This window comes from Notamacropus eugenii, chromosome 5 (genome assembly GCF_028372415.1).
Source record: "Notamacropus eugenii isolate mMacEug1 chromosome 5, mMacEug1.pri_v2, whole genome shotgun sequence".
Taxonomy (NCBI): Eukaryota; Metazoa; Chordata; class Mammalia; order Diprotodontia; family Macropodidae; genus Notamacropus; species Notamacropus eugenii.
This window is the reverse complement of record NC_092876.1, coordinates 15,014,399-15,030,257: the sequence shown is the minus strand read 5'-3', so window position 1 is coordinate 15,030,257 and position 15,859 is coordinate 15,014,399. Positions and strand designations below refer to the sequence as shown.

At 41.8% G+C, this 15,859-nt stretch overlaps 1 protein-coding gene across 1 annotated transcript; it reads left to right on the top strand.

Annotated features, from left to right (window-relative positions):
- Positions 1-8,136: 8,136 nt before the first annotated feature.
- LOC140507351 (immunoglobulin superfamily member 1-like) lies at positions 8,137-15,265 on the top strand. The gene is made up of 5 exons (XM_072615463.1): positions 8,137-8,170; positions 8,677-8,952; positions 12,396-12,695; positions 13,949-14,236; positions 15,114-15,265. The coding sequence occupies exons 1-5, from the start codon at positions 8,137-8,139 to the stop codon at positions 15,263-15,265; spliced, it is 1,050 nt and encodes a 349-aa protein (XP_072471564.1).
- The last annotated feature ends 594 nt before the right edge of the window (positions 15,266-15,859 follow it).

The window sequence follows — 15,859 nt, the reverse complement described above, 5'->3', positions numbered from 1 at the left end:
TGTAATCCCTCCACCTACCCAAATATTGAGAAAAGTCTCGAGTAACAAATATTATGTTTCCTTGTAAGAATGTAAACAATTCATCTTTAGAAAGTTCTTCATGATTTCTCTTTCCTGTTTACCATTTCATACTTCTCTTGATTCTTATTCCTGAAAGTCAAATTTTCTCTTCACTTCTGGTCTTTTCATCAAGAATGCTTGAAAGTCCTCTATATCACTGAATGATCATTTTACCACTGAAGTATTATACTCAGTTTTCATGGGTGTGTGATATTTGGTTTCAGTCCCAGTTCCTTTGACTCCTGGAATATCCTATTACAAGCCCTTTGATCCCTTAATGTAGAAGCTGCCATAACCTGTGTAATCCTGATTGTATTTCTACAATATACAAACTGTTACTTTCTAGCTGGTTGAAATAGTTTCTTCTGGACCTGGCATCACTGAAATTTGGCCTCAATATTCTCAGGAGTTTCTCCTTTCAGATTCCTTTCGGAAGGTGTTTGGTGGATTCTTTCAAAATTTATTTTGCCCTCTGGTTGTAGAATGTCAGGGCAGTTTTCCTTGTTATTTTCTTGAAAGGTGGTGTCTAGGCTCTTTTTTGCATCATGACTTTCAGGTAGTCCCAGGTAGCTGGGCTCAGCTCCACTCAATGTCCCATGGGATAGACTTTTCCTATCGTCCTTCCAGGTTAACTTTGACTGGAAATCTCCTTCACTCTGTGATTTTGTGGCTTCTGCTGTTCTAGCATTTGTTGAAAATTATTTTCTACAGGTATTTTATGGGCTGTGGGGGAAGAGCTAGAGTCTGTGGTCTTTCTACTCTGCCATCGTGGCTCTTCCCCCCGCCCAAGACATTGGTTCTAGAAATATCAAAAACAAACAAGCACAAAAACAAAGAAACAAAGAAAAGACAAAGTGGAATTCCCTGCCCACTACTGTGATCAGGCCAAAGTTGGGTAAGGAGCCAAGATTTAGGGCACCTTTTTTAGCCCTCTTCCTCACACCAGGAGGTGAGCAGTGCAATAATTAAAAGGCTGCTCAGACATCCAGAGGGCTGCCAAGTCCCACTGTGGATTGTGATTAAAAACAACCGTATGGCCTGCACCTTACAACAGCTCCTGCCTTTTTTGGAATCACTTATTGGAGAATAATTTTTTTCATCCTTTCACTTTTATTCTATTTATTATTTTTTATATGTTTCTTCTAAGCAACAAATTGTGGATGTATGTTTGCAGATGCAAACTCTCTTCATTTTCTTAAAGTTTTACATCTTTTCTATTTAAAACTTGGAAATTTGGTGTATACTTTATTCCATTTTTCTTTAATATTACTCCCAAAAGTAGATTTAACCTTTTCACAAATTAATCCAGCATTATTTATGTTCAGTTCTTTCACTTTTATTATTCCATTTTTTTATTAACTCCCTTCTCCTTAGCCTCAATACCTTCCCCATTACTCTTTACAAATATTAATCTTTCCCTGATTTTACAGTTTGCTTATTATTTCAATTTTCTACCTTGCTTTTGTCGAATTATTTAATTTCTCCCTTCTCTTCTCCCCTCAGGTAAGTTATTGAGGTGTAACTGATTCCTTTATTGACTTCCAACTTTTTTCCTCACTTGAAATCTTGTTTTTAGTACATTTCTGTAAAACACTATAATTTTTCTCATTTTCTACAGGATTTAACTGTATTTCCTGTCTCTTAATTTTGGTCACAGGAAACCATAATATCAGATTTGGACATTTTCATTTACTTCCTATCAATATCCCTGGGATATTAGTGATAAGTGACAGTGATCAGACACACAGAGTAAGAGTAGATCCCTGAAGAAATATGTATTACCTAGTGTGACCAATATGAATTTTCCTCAAAAGACAAAAAAAGAACTGATCACTGGGAACTGTAGGACTCATTTTGGTACATTCTCTCTCTCATCTGGAGGCCATTTTCCATTGGATTTTGTGTATATTAATTAGATGATTTGTCAAAGACATTCAGGGGTGTTACAATGTTGTATTCCCAATGTTTATACACTTACACTTGAATAAATACACTTTTCAGAAAGCTAATTACCTTTATCTATTTGTTATCAATTAATGGTATGGAGACACAGTGATGGGGACACATTGGCAACAGTAGTAGGATCCTATCTCCCCAAACTACACTTCTGTCCTGCTTATGTCCCATGAACTATCTGCTTAAGATTTAGAGACTTGGAATATCCCATGCTCTCTTTTTTGTTCCTAAATTCTTCTGTTCCCCCACTTAGATTCACAAGATTCAAACATTTTCTCAACTCAGTCCTCGTTATCTTTCTGTACCAATTATCAAAACAATAATCTTCTATTAATTCAACATAGTCTTCCTTCTTAGCCATATTTTCCCAGTCAAAAATTAAAAGTTAAAGAAGAGAAAACACTCTTATCCCATTCCTCAACAAAGGGCAACTCCATGAGTTTTGTACATTTCCCATATTTTAGACATCTATAATATATTGACTAGATTTGCTACTTTTCCTCTTCTTTTTCTCCCTAAAAATATCATCCGTTTTATGGAAAGATGTTCTGTTAAGGAGCAATAACAATGATATACTGGAAGAAATTGCAGGAAGTAAAATGTAAAGATGTTAATAAAAAATCTGTTTTAAAAAGAAATATACTTATAATGTCCCCCAGTGTTTTAATAACTAGAATAACATGTGTTACAGTTCTATTTACATATCCTCATATGGAATTGTCTTCCATTTTCTAACATTGAGTTTGTCAGCAAAATTTCCTCATCTCCTCATCTGAAAAATGACTGGATTGGAATAGGTAGCTGCTGAGTTTTTTTTAACAGTAGGTATATGATCATTCACATCACCCCACAGAGGATTTTTTGCAGTTTATACTTACAGTATCACACTCTTCATTGCTCACTCTACATTGGATATGGTCTGACATAGGCATGATATAGTACCATTTAAAAATATGCGTCCTCAGGACCACTTTTTGAAATTCAGATGATGATCTTTGTAGTGGTTTTGGTTGTCCCACTACATTGTTTGTATGTCAGTCTTTCCATTCACTAAAACCACCAGATCGTAAGATGAAAAACTGAGGCTGACATTTTCACTATACCATCACGTCTATGTACACTACATAGAGTGTAATTATACATACATGTTTATATCTTTACAGGTATTGATCTTTATTTGGACTGTCCACCATATATGTAATGCCCTCACCCTGGACCTTTGTTTCACAGGATCCCTCCATTCCTTAAAGACCCTGCTCACACACCATTTTCAAGATAAAATCTTTCCTGGGTTCTTCCAGGATCAAGATTTTGTAGTAAAGTAGGAATCCTTTGAAGTTCTCCCAAATTCTCCTCCAAATAATTAGAAAACTGCCTTAGAATTGATCTAGGATGAGGGAAGCAGCTTACCAGAAGGAAAGATTAGTCTCACCCAGGTGGGTGTGGAGCGAGGGACAAGACCAACATAAGCAGGCAACTTCACAACAGGAGGCCTGCAGCATGGCTCCACACCCGTGTCAATCACCAGTGAGGACTTACCTTCCTACAGACCATCAGAACCCTACATATGTGAGCAGTTTGGGCAGTTTAGCATGCCAGTGACGCTGCCCTGATATGTTAGAAGCAGAGGACAAAATAGAAATTAAAGAACTCCACCAATGACTGCCTAAAAGCAATCTAAAAACGAAAACCCCTAGGAACATCATATGCCAATTCCACAGCTCATAGACCAAGAAAAATGTGTTGAAAGCAGAAAAAAAAATCAAATATCATGAAGTTAAGTCAGGATTAAAAAGAACTTTGCAGATTCCACATTAAAGTACAAGAAAGCTTAGAATATAATATGCCAGAAGGAAAAGCAGTTAGAATTACAACCAAAAATCAATTACCCCTCAAGACTGAATGTAAACTTTCTGGGAGGAAATAGATGTTTAACAAAATAGAGGACTTTCAAGCATTTATAATTGAAAATCAGATCTGAAATAAAAAAATGTCCTTCACACACAAGACTCAAGAGAAAAAAAAGAAGGTACAAAAAGGAAAAGAAGCAAGAAAGAAAAATAAGAAATTTGATAATGTAAAATTGTTTATATTTCTATACAACAAGATAATATGTGTATCTCTTATCTTTATTACTATAAGAGCAATTAGAGTCAGTAGACTGAAGAAGGAGGGGAAGATTGGAATGGGCATTTTTTTTTAATAAAAATGGGCATAAAGTGTCTGAGGGGAAAATAGGACAGGTGGAAGACAAAGCTGAAACCTTTCTCTCATCAAAATTGGATCAAAGAAGGAATAACATACCTAGTTTGGAGCAAAAATTTCTTACCCTATGAGGAACTATAAAATAATGGAGATACTAGAAAAGGGAGAAAGGAATGATAAAATATAGGATATTGAGGAAGGCAGTAATCAGAAGTAAAACACTGTTGAGGAGGGAAAACGTGGGACATAAGAAAGAGATGGTGAGCAAATTAAAAAAAAAGCATGAATGGAAATATAGCGTTAATTAATGTAACAATAAATGTAAATATACCGCACTAATAAAAGAGAAGCAGATAGCTGCATGGATTTAAGAACAGAATCCCATAATATGTTGTATACAAGAAGCACATTTGAAGCAAAGAGATATACACAGAATAAAGGTAAGGGGCTGGAGAAAAATCTGTTATTCTTCAGACGAAGCAAAAAAAGCAGGGAGAGCAAACATAATCTCACACCAATCAAAGCAAGAAATGATTGAAATAAAAGAGATAAAGAAGGAAACCTCATCTTGCTGAAAGGTAACAGACAATTATGTCATAGCAGTACTAAACATATCTGCACCAAATGGTTTAGCATCTAAGTTTTTCAATAAGGTAAATGAGTTACAGTAGGAAACAGATAAACTATTCTAGTGGGGGAACTCAAATTTCCCTTCTCAGCATTAGATAACTATAACCAAGAAGTTAAGTAGGTAAATGAAATCCTGGAAAAGTTAGATATAGTAGATCTCTGAAGAAAATTGAGTAGAAATGGAAACAAATCTTTTTTTTTTTCAGCAGTTTATGGTACCTATACAATTAACAGAGGATATTATGACATAACAACCTGACAACCAAATGTAGAAAAGCATAAATACTAAACACATCCATTTCAGATCACAAATCAATTAGAAATATGTTAATAATGGACAATTTTAAGAGAGAATAAAATTAGTTTGAAATTAAACAATCTAATCATAAGAAATAAATGGTTCAAAGAACACATCATAGAGACAGTTAACAATTTCATTAAAGAAACAACTAAGAGACAACATGTGAAAATTAATGGGATGTAGCTAGAGTAGTATTTATAGGAACATTTACATCTCTAATTGCTTGCATAAACAAAATAGAGAAAAATCAGATCAATGAATTGGGTATACGACTACAAAAACTAGAAAAAGAACAAATTAAAAATCCCCAATTAAGTATCAAATTGAAGATCCTGAAAATCAAAGGAGAGACTGAGAAAATTGAAAGTAAGGTCATTGAACTAATGAACAAAACTAGTAGTTTGCTTTATGAAAAAAATAATAAAATAGATAAAATATTGGGGGTTGATTTTTTAAAAAAGGAGAAAAAAAGGAATTACCAGTATCAAATACAAAATGGATGCACTCACCAAACAGGAAAAGAAAATTAAGACAATTGGCAGAAGTTGTTTTGCCAAATTACATTCCAATAAATTTGACAATCTAAATGAAATGGATAGATATTCACAAAAATATAGATTACCATTTGTCTGCAGCAATAAGAGAGGGAAAAAAAGAAATTATAGGATTTAGAATAAGCAATGGGAAAACAAAACTATCACTTCTTACAAATAATAAGTTATCCTGCGAAAATTCTAGAAAATCAATGAATAAAACTACTTGAAATTTTTAGTAAGTTTAACAAAGTTGTGGGAAAAAAAATGGACCCATATGCATCAAAAACATTTCTATTTGTTATCAACTAAAAAATCTACTTGAAATTACTCGTGACCTTAGCAAAGTTGCAGGATATATAACAAACCCACAAAATTCAGCAGCATTTCTAGATATTACTAACACAGTCCATGTACAAAACATAAAGCATTTCTATTAAAATAACTGTAAAACAATATAAAATACTTCAGAGACTACCTGTCCAAATAAAAGCAGGAACTATATGAACACAAATATAAAATACTTTCTACAAATTAAGTCAGATCTAAACAATTAGAAAACTGTTAATTGCTCATGAGTAGGTTGAGCTAATATAATAAAAATAATCATTCTACCAAAATTAATCAATTTATTCAGGGCCATCTCAATCAAACTGTTAAAATATTCTATAGAACTAGAAAAATGATAGCAATATATATCTAGAAAAACAAAAGCTCAAGAATAGCAAGTGAATCAATGAAAAAAATGTGAAGAAAAGATGGTCTAGTAGTACCAGATCTCAAACTACATTGTAAAGTGGTAATAACCAGAATAATCTAGTACTGGCTAAGAACTATGTTGGTAGATTTATATAATAGATTAGGCACAAATTACATCATAGAAAATGGCAGTAGTAATCTAGTATATGACAAATCCCTAAATCAAAGCTTTTGGGGAAAAAAAAACTAATTTTTTAAAAAATATATGCAGAGAAAACTGGACAATATTAACAGAAGCTAGGTCTAGACCAATATCCCACACTCTTTACCAAGATAGGGTCAAACAAAATAAGTCCATGATTTCTGTATACAGGGTGATACCATAAACAAATTAAGTGAGAAAAGAATAGTTTATCTGTCAGATTTATGGATAAGAGAGGAAGTTAGAATGAAAGAAAAAACAGATCATCCTAAAATGTAAAATAGAAAATTTTAATTGTATGAAATTCAAAAGTTTATGCACAAACAAAATAGATGCAATGAAAATTTCAATTGGAAGGCAGAAAACAGGGGAAAAATTCTGAGTATTTCTGCTAAAGGACTCATTTCTCAAATACATAGAAAACTGAGTCAAATTTGTAAAAATACAAGTCATTTCCTAAATGATAAATTTTCAGGTGAATACGAAAAGGCAATTCTCTGACAAAGAAATCAAACCATTCCATACAAATAAGAAAAAAAAAATGCCCTAAAACATGCTTGGTTAGAAAAATATCAATTAAAAGAAGTCTGAAATACAACATCACACACAGGAGAATGGCTAACATGGCAATAAAGGGAAATGTTGGATATTGGAGGGGATGTTGGAAAACTGGGACATTAATGCACTGTTGGCAGAATCACTCTGGCTTGCCATTCCTGGACTGAAAGATGTTGCCCTGGTGAAGTCCTACAGGAGACCCTGGAACTGAGCTATTTAAACAGCTAGAGGTCAGGAGTAACAGATGCCTACAATATGTGCTGTTAGATTCACGAGTTTAACTGATTTGAAGTCAGGAAAATCCAAGTTCAAAATCTTCCTTAAAGACTTATTAGTTGTAAGTTACCGAGCAAGTAACTTAACCTCTGTCAGCCTCAGTTTTCTCACTTGTAAAATGGTCATAATATAAACATATTCCCCACGTTACTGGGAGGAACAATTGAGAAAAGTTTGGTAAAATATTTCGCAAAGTGGAAATTGTAATATCAATGATGGCCATTGTTATTAGTGTTGTTCAGCCCAAGAGAGCAGAAGATGACTGAACCAAAAGTCACAAGGCAAATGGAACATGTGTCCACCAACCAGCTGAGCCAAGAGTCTGTGGCTATCTTCTGGGGCCATGGAATTAGATCTTTGTGCCCAGTATTGGTCCTTCCATGGTAATGTTTTTTATGGGGGCCCTGGTCATTTCCAGACATAATTTGATATATTTGCTATGGTATCATTCAATTCTCTTCAATACTAGAGGAGCAGCAGGGTCATCAGCCCTTACCTAAATGAAGCTTAAGATATCTTGATCCCCTCAGATCTAAGACTTGAAGGACCATGGTCCATTATTTGTCAGTATAAGAGCTGAAATTGTGGGGCCTGGGTTTAAGGGGTGGAAGGTAGCAGTGCTGATCACCACATCCTGGGCCAGCCTTTAGTACACTGATCCCTTCCCCTCTTCACAGTTGAGACTGGCCAGTCCAGGACAGAGCTGAAGATGCACCATGGGCCCTACATTCACATTCCTGCTTGCTGTTGGTAAGATTCTAAGGTCAAACCTGGGGAGGTAGGGATTTTGTGGAAAGCTCGTAGCTCCTGTCACTGAAGAATATGGAAGAAGTTTAAGGAGGAGGTAGAAACATTTAGAAGAGAGCCAGCGCCCAGTGTCTGATGAAAGGTCTCTTCCTTTATTTTCTGACCAAAGAAGACTTAGAGGTTCAGGGAATTTGGCAAGAGCTGGAGATGGGTCTATATGGGGTGGAGAGGCTGCAAATCTAACCTCAGCTTCTCTTACAAGATGGTGTCTGGACTGGGCTGTGAGGGCGCAGACAGGTGAGTTCTGCCCCCAACACCCCATGTTCTCTTTTCCTTCCCTGTACCAGATTAATCCAGAAATCTAGATCTAGGATAAGCAGGAAGGGAAAGGGGGCATTGTATTAAATGTATAGAGTTAACTGGTGAAAGACCTCAGAAAATGGCAGTGAAGGAGGCATGAGACATAGAGAAAATGCTAAGAAATATCTAAAAATTTGTTTCCTTCTCAGACCCCCTTCCCAGGCCCACCCTCTGGGCCATCCCGAGTCCTGTGGTCCCCATGGGAGCAGACATGACCCTCAGATGCCAGGGCCACCTGTGGAGTGAACGATTCCAGCTCTGGAAGGATGGAGAGTTCCAAGATGAGAGAAATGCATTCTGGCAGCAGGCAGAGTTTGTGCTCAGGAATGTGGAAGACTGGAGAGATGCCAGAAGCTACAGGTGCCGCTCTGGGCAGGGGCTCTTGTGGTCAGAGCTCAGTGAAGCCCTGCCTCTGGTGGTCACAGGTGAGAGTGTGCTGGTCTACAACCATCCCTGAGGGAAGGAGGCCAGTCCTGAGGGATGAGTGCCAGAACCCTCTCTGGAATTTCAACTACATCAGGGCCAATACCTCAGACTCTACATATTGCCTTCTCTACCTTCCCAGAATGCTGACCTGTTCCTCCCTTGTTCCTATCTGCCTTTACTCAATCCCCATCACTCTGGACAAATGATAACATCACCTCTTCATGACCCAATATTTTGCCTTTGCTCACATAATCCCCCCTGCCTGAAAAGCCCTTTCCACCTTCAGTCATCATTTACCTCCACATGCTTGGAGCCCAACTCAGATTCTGGCTAATTCAGGATACTTTCCCTCATTGCATCCAGTAGCAATGTCCTGACCCCTGGTCTTCCCAGCGTGATGCATACCCCTCTAGTCCACCCACTCTAACATCAAGATCCTTCTCACCACCTCAGGCGGATTTTCTTCTGGCCACTGTTAGAAGGCAGTGCAGTGAAATGGAAGGGACCTGAGATCAGGGCTGCAGCAGGGGCTTCAAATGACTGACTCCCAAGACCTAGCTGACTGAATGTGGGCCAGTCCCCAACCTCCTGAGGGTCTCAATTCCCTCTTATGTGACATGAAACTCTTGGGCAGGATTGTATAATGGGTTTATATGAGCTAAAGCCCTGTGATCCCTAGAACTATCAGCTCCTGAGGGTAGCAGGGATGGCATCTTCCCTGACCCTGTGGGGCTCCCAAATCACTTTGCAGAAGGTGCCTGATAGGTAGGTAATAAGTGAGGGCAGTAGAAGTGGACAAAAGAAAATTCTACACGGAACTGCCCAGAAGGAGTCCCTGTCTTCCTCTGTCAGGCCCTGCCCACCCAGGGGCACAGATCACACAGCAGCAGGGGACTTCAATAGACTAACTGTGAGGTGGGCCCCAAGGAAGTTGCTGTGTGATTGGAGAAAAGGGGACATACAGAAGATGCTTTGAAGATGGAAAACTCAGGCATAGCACCAGACTAAAAACAAGGGATAAGTCTGAGAAAGGATTGGAGGATGGTGGTGAGGGGGCAGAGTGAGGCAGGCTGGGTAGTAGTGTGGGGAAGAGGGTAGGGTCCAGGACTGGGAATTAATTTTTTTTGGTTAACCCTCCACCCCAGTCATGTAGTTTTTGGGAAGATAAAGCTTTGCAAACCTCAGACCTTAAGACAGTTTGCCAGCGATGGTGCATTAAGAACTTCCCTTTGTCCAGCAGGCGGGGGGGGAAGGCCAGAGTTGGGCCCCTAGGAAGAAGTAAGAGTGGCAAATGGCAGCGTACGACCTCCTCTGCCCATGTCCCTTCTTATCCCATCTCTCTGTACATTCATAACCTTCTTGGGCCCAGAACATCATTCTGAAGGTGACTTTGGGAGCCCAGTTAACCCAGTCATGCACAAACCTACAGAAGAGGGAAAAAAAGACGGCCAGGGACCTGCGACCACTCTCCCCCTTTTTAGCTCTGCTTCAGGGAACAATTTGAGGGGATCAGAGAGAAAGATCAGGTACCTAATTTGTTACCTCCCTCTTTTCACAGAAATCTTCCCCAGACCCTCCATTTCAGCCTCATCTGTCTCCACAGTATCTCCAGGGACAACCGTGACCATCTGGTGTGATGTGTCACCACAGCCCAATCCTCAGGACTACAATTTTGTCCCGCTGGAGGCAAGGAGCCTGGAGCCATTACAGAGAGTGAGTTATTTGGGGACTAAGGCTACTTTCACCCTTCTGTCTGTGAGACCTAAGGACACTGGGAACTACATCTGTATTTACTACAGGAAGACAGTGCCCCACACAGGGTCCAATCCCAGCCAGATCTTGGAGCTGACTGTGCCTGGTGAGTGGAGACTGGAAGCTACAAAGTCTGGTTCCACCTCTTCCCCCACGTAGGGGCCTACAAAGCTATGGGGATAGCATACAATCCAGGGAATTCTGAAAGGATGGTTTAGGGGGAGGCTGGAGAAACCCTGGGGAACTCTCGTTTTCTACATGGACTCAACTTTGGGCCCCAGGAAAGTGGGGCTGTTCCCAGCTAAAGACACTCCAGAAAAAAAGTGAGAACAGAATTTAAACAGTTGTTGCCCCTCTTGTTAAGGAATTTGTGGAAGGGGGCCTTGAAGGGTCATCTCACCCTGACATTTGGTGTTTCCCTTTCCCCTCAGGACGACTCCCCGGGCCCACATTGTGGGCCCAGACTGGCTTCATGATGGCCCCACAGGCCAACATCACTCTCTGGTGCTCAAGGCCCAAGCTGCCTTCCATTGAAAAGGTGACTTTCACCCTGTGGGAGGCTGCAACCCAGATATCCTTACAGCAGAAGACCTCATCAGATCTCTGGACTAGCTTCCTCATCCCATCTGTGGCACCACAGGACACTAGGAACTACAGTTGTACTTACAAGGAATGGACAGCATCTGCTAGAGCATCAGAGCACAGTTATACCCTCGAGCTGGTGGTGCCAGGTGAGTGGATGTGTGGGCCTCAGAAGAACTCTGAGGATAATCCCTCTGCTCTCTTCCCAGATAGAGGTCTCACAGAGAAAAGGCCTGGTGACTAAAGATCCAGCTCTACCCTGGGGTCTGGCAGTTCCCATCTGTCTTGGAAGATATGAGGCATATGTCTTGTGATCTAGAATCTGGGGAAGAAAGGTAGTGGGGCCTGAGCTGAGTGTTAAGAGAAGAATCACAGAGATTCAGAGCTGAAAGAGGCTTTGGAGGTTTTTGAGGTCAAAATGCCCCAATCCCAATGAGCAAAGTGAGGCCAAGAGAGAGGAAAGGACTTCAAGGTCACACAACATGTGAGAGACAGAACCTGGAAATAAGACTGAGCCTTCCCACTCCTGGACCATGCTCTGAGCCCAGGTTTCAGGTTGAACCCTGGGTATGTCAGAATCACACAAATGAGAGTGATGTGCTAGGACCTTGCCTCCCATGAGTCATCAAAGTTTTGAAACGATAGCTTGAATGAGCTCGCTGAAATGTGAAAGTCTCCTTAGATTCCTAGCAAGCTACAGCTAGAAATGTAAGAGGGATCCTGTGGTCAAACCCCTCATTTACAGAGGACAAAACTGAGGCTCAGGGTCAGCTAGATTGCTCAGTGGCCCGAGTTCTGGGTTTGGATTTAGAACACTTACTAGACACTTAGCACTGTGGCCCTGGGCATTTCACTTACCTTGATTGCCTCAGTTTCTTCATTTGTAAAATGAGCTGGAGAAGAAAATGACAAACCACATCAGTATCTTTGCCAAGAAGAACACAAATGGGGTCAAGGAGAGTTGGAAATTACTGAAAAACTACTGAGCACCCAATTTGAGACTCAGACAGAGCCAGTGAATGGTCCATGGTCACAAAGGGATTCAGAGAGAGAGGAGGGACATGACCCATGTGTACTCACTCCCAGGCCCATGTTCTTTCTCTCACAGGATCTCTCCCCAAGCCTTCCCTCTCAGCCCTCCCAGGTCTTGTGGTGGAGCCAGGCATTCATGTGACTCTCCAGTGCCGACAGCCCCCTCAGACATTATTCAGTGGCATGACATTCACTCTCCTGAAAGTGGGGACCCCTCAGCCCTTGCAAAGCCAGAGCCCAGCTGGGACCTTGGCTATCTTCCCCCTCCTCTCTGTGAGTGCCCAGGATGCTGGCAACTACAGCTGTATCTACCAGGAGACGACAGCTCCATACAAGGTGTCTGCGCCCAGTGAGGTCCTAGAGATCTGGGTAACAGGTGAGGTTGTGTCCAGGTCCACAAGGCAGAAAACAGTTTTGGAACTTGACCCTGTTTTGCAGTCCAGGAATCCAGAGAAGGCTTATTGTTCTAAACTATTTTGACCATCATGTGGTAGGGACAGGAGATGAAGGTCCCTTCAGAAGTGGAGAACAAACTTGGAAGGATGGACTAGATCAGGTACTGTTCTAAGTCTAAGGGACAAAGATGGAAGGAAGAAATGCCTCCCTTTTTCCAGGTGTTCCTAGAGAACATCTGAGGATTAGCATCCATGTCTCCCCAGGGAAGGAGACTTTGGGCAAGGAATGAGAAAAAAGCCAAAGGGAGTGAGAGCTGATGGTCAAGGACTTCCCAAGTCTTATTTTCTACATGGTCCATCCCCATTACAACTCATGAAGAGTTAGACATGGCAGAAAAATAATTGAGCAATCAACCTGAGACTGCGACAGGGCAAGTGAATGCCCCATGGCCACAAAGGGCCTCAGAGCAGGGACCAGACTCAGGTTCCCTTACTACCAGCCCAATATGCTTCCTCTCACAGGTTCTCTCCCCAAGCCTTCCCTCTCAGTCCTCCCAGGCCTTGTGATGGAGTCCAGGATGCGCGTGACTCTCCAGGGCCCAAAAGCCCCCTCAGACATCCCTTTGAAGAGTGACATTCACTCTACTGGGTGTGGGGACCTCTCAAGTCTTGCAGAACCACATCCTACCAGGGACCTCTTCTGACTTTGCCCTCCTCTCTGTGAGTGCCCAGGATGCTGGCAACTCCAGCTGTCTCTCCCAGGGCATGATGGCTCCTTACCAGTTTTCAGAGTCAGGTGCAGTCCTAGAGATCTAGGTGACAGGTGAGGATGTGTCCAGGTCCCCAAAACCTAAGATTGGCAGGCCATGAATCCAGTGGTGGCATACTGTTCTTGGATGTATTCACATCATTCGGGAGAGGCTGGGACCAGGTCTGTGTTTTCCCGAAGGAAAGGGAGAGCAAAGTTGGGAGGATGGACCAGCTCAGGTCTTCCTCCAAGCTGAAGGGACAAGATGGCAGAAATAAATGTTTCCCTATGTCTAGGTGGGCCTAGAGAATATGTGAGGCTTGGCCCTTATGCCTCTCCAGCGAAGGATGCTTGAAGCAAGTAATGATCAAAGAGCTAAAGGAAGTGAGCGCTGATGCTCAGGGACCTCTCAGCTCCTGCTTCCCCCACCTCTATTACAATTGTGCAGGGCTCTTGAGGGCCTCTGTTCTTTGTTTCGTTTTCCAGATGCACTCCCCAAGCCTTCCCTCTCAGCCTGGCCTGCCTCAGAGGTGAAATCAGGGGACAATGTGACCCTTCTGTGTCAGGGGCCCTCAGGGAATTGTAACTTTGTTCTGTACAAGGACAGAGATGAGAAAATCCTGGTGAGCATGCATAACACTCGAGGGAGGGCCAAGTTCTTCCTGAATCACGTGATCCCCAAGAACTCTGGCAATTGCAGCTGTGGCTATCAGCTTCTCATCAATGGTGGTCTCTGGACACAGTACAGTGAGCCCCTGCAGCTCATAGTGACAGGTGAGAGAAAGAAGCCCCCAGGACCCACTGAATTTTCCCAATGACAATTCCCTCCCTTAGCCTCTACAAGGAAAAAATCAAGGCCATGAGGCATGGGATAAGAGAGAAGAGTCACCTTGACATTTTCCTCAATTTCATCATATAGAGAAGACTTTGTTGACTGGGACATGAGGCTTTCACCATAGTTTCCTGTGAGCCATATTTCTCTCTCTTGGTTTCTGGGTTTCTCAACCTGCTTCCAAATTATAAGCCCAGTTTGAGGAGCACTTGTGCCCACTCTAGCATACTGGTGGTGATGAATGACTTTGAAGGGACATAAGAGGAGAAGTAAAGGGTGGGGGGGAGATGTTCAAGAACAAGGTAAGGGTCCCTTAGGGACAGTGATTTATTAAGACTCTTCTTTCTCTACCACTCCAGCTCAGAGTCCAGTAACACCCTGATTATCACTCTCAGCTGTGTTCAACCTCAAGTGAGGCTCATGGGCATCTATATGGGTCAGTTGCTAGAACACTGAGCTTGGAGTGAGGAACATTGATCTTCCTGAGTTCAGATCTGTTCTCAGACACTTATTAATTCTGTGATCCTGAGCAAGTTACTTAACTTCCCTGAGTTTTCTCATCTGTAAAATGACCCAGAGAAGGAAATGGAAAACTACTTCAGTTATCCTTGAAAAGAAAACCACAAATGGAGTCATGAAAAATCAGATAGGGCTGAAGAACAATTGAACAACCAAACCGAGACTCAGACAGGGCAAGTGAATGTCCAATGGTCGCACAGTGCCTCAGAGCAGGCACCAGATTTGGGTGCCTTGATTCCCTGAGCCGTGTTCTTCCTCTCATAAGATCTCTCCCCAAGCCTTTCCTCTCATTGCTCCCAGGCATTGCGGTGGAGCCTGGGTTGCAAGTGCCCATAGACCCCTCAGACATCCCACTGGAGGTGACATTCACTCTGCTGAGGATGGGAACGATCAGGCTTTGCAGTTCCAGAGCCCAACTCGGCCTTCAGCTCACTTTTCCCTCTTCTCTGTGAGCGCCCCAGATCCTGGAAACTATAACTGTGTCTATCATTGGAGAATGCCTCCATACTAGATGTCTAAGCCCAGGGTGATCCTTGAGATCTAAGTGACATATGAGGGTATGTCCAAGTTGTCAAGACCTACAGGAAAGGGCTGTCAGGATTCAGAGGCAGACCAGGAAGTTGGAGAGGACATGTTGTCCAGGCTCTTTTGATCATCATGTGATAGAAGCTGGGACAAGGTCCAGGGGTCCTTAAAGAATGGGAGGGCATAGATGAAATGATGAGCCAGCTCAGTTACTGCTCCAAGCTTACAGGTCAAGGACAGGAGGAGCAAACTCTCTGTTTCTAGGTAGCCCAAGACAACATCTGAGCTTTAGCACCCACCTCTCTTCAAAAAGATCTGGGGTAGTGAATGAATAAAAAGAATCAATGGAAGCAGGAACCAATGTCCAGTGAATCGTTAGGGAACTCCCAGCTCTTGCTTTCCCCATACCTTCACAACTCTGAAGGGACCTTGAGGAGCCCTAACCTCTCACTGTGTTTTCAGATTCATTCCACAATCGTTCCCTCTCAGCCTGGCCTGCCCCCATAGGTGTCCTCAGGGGC

Coding starts and splice junctions, on each gene's coding strand:
- LOC140507351 (XM_072615463.1), top strand. CDS start 8,137: ATGGGCCCTACATTCACATTCCTGCTTGCTGTTG. Junction 8,953..12,395: donor CCTGCCTCTGGTGGTCACAG/GTGAGAGTGTGC, acceptor TTTCTCTCACAG/GATCTCTCCCCAAGCCTTCC. Junction 14,237..15,113: donor CCTGCAGCTCATAGTGACAG/GTGAGAGAAAGA, acceptor CATTGCTCCCAG/GCATTGCGGTGGAGCCTGGG.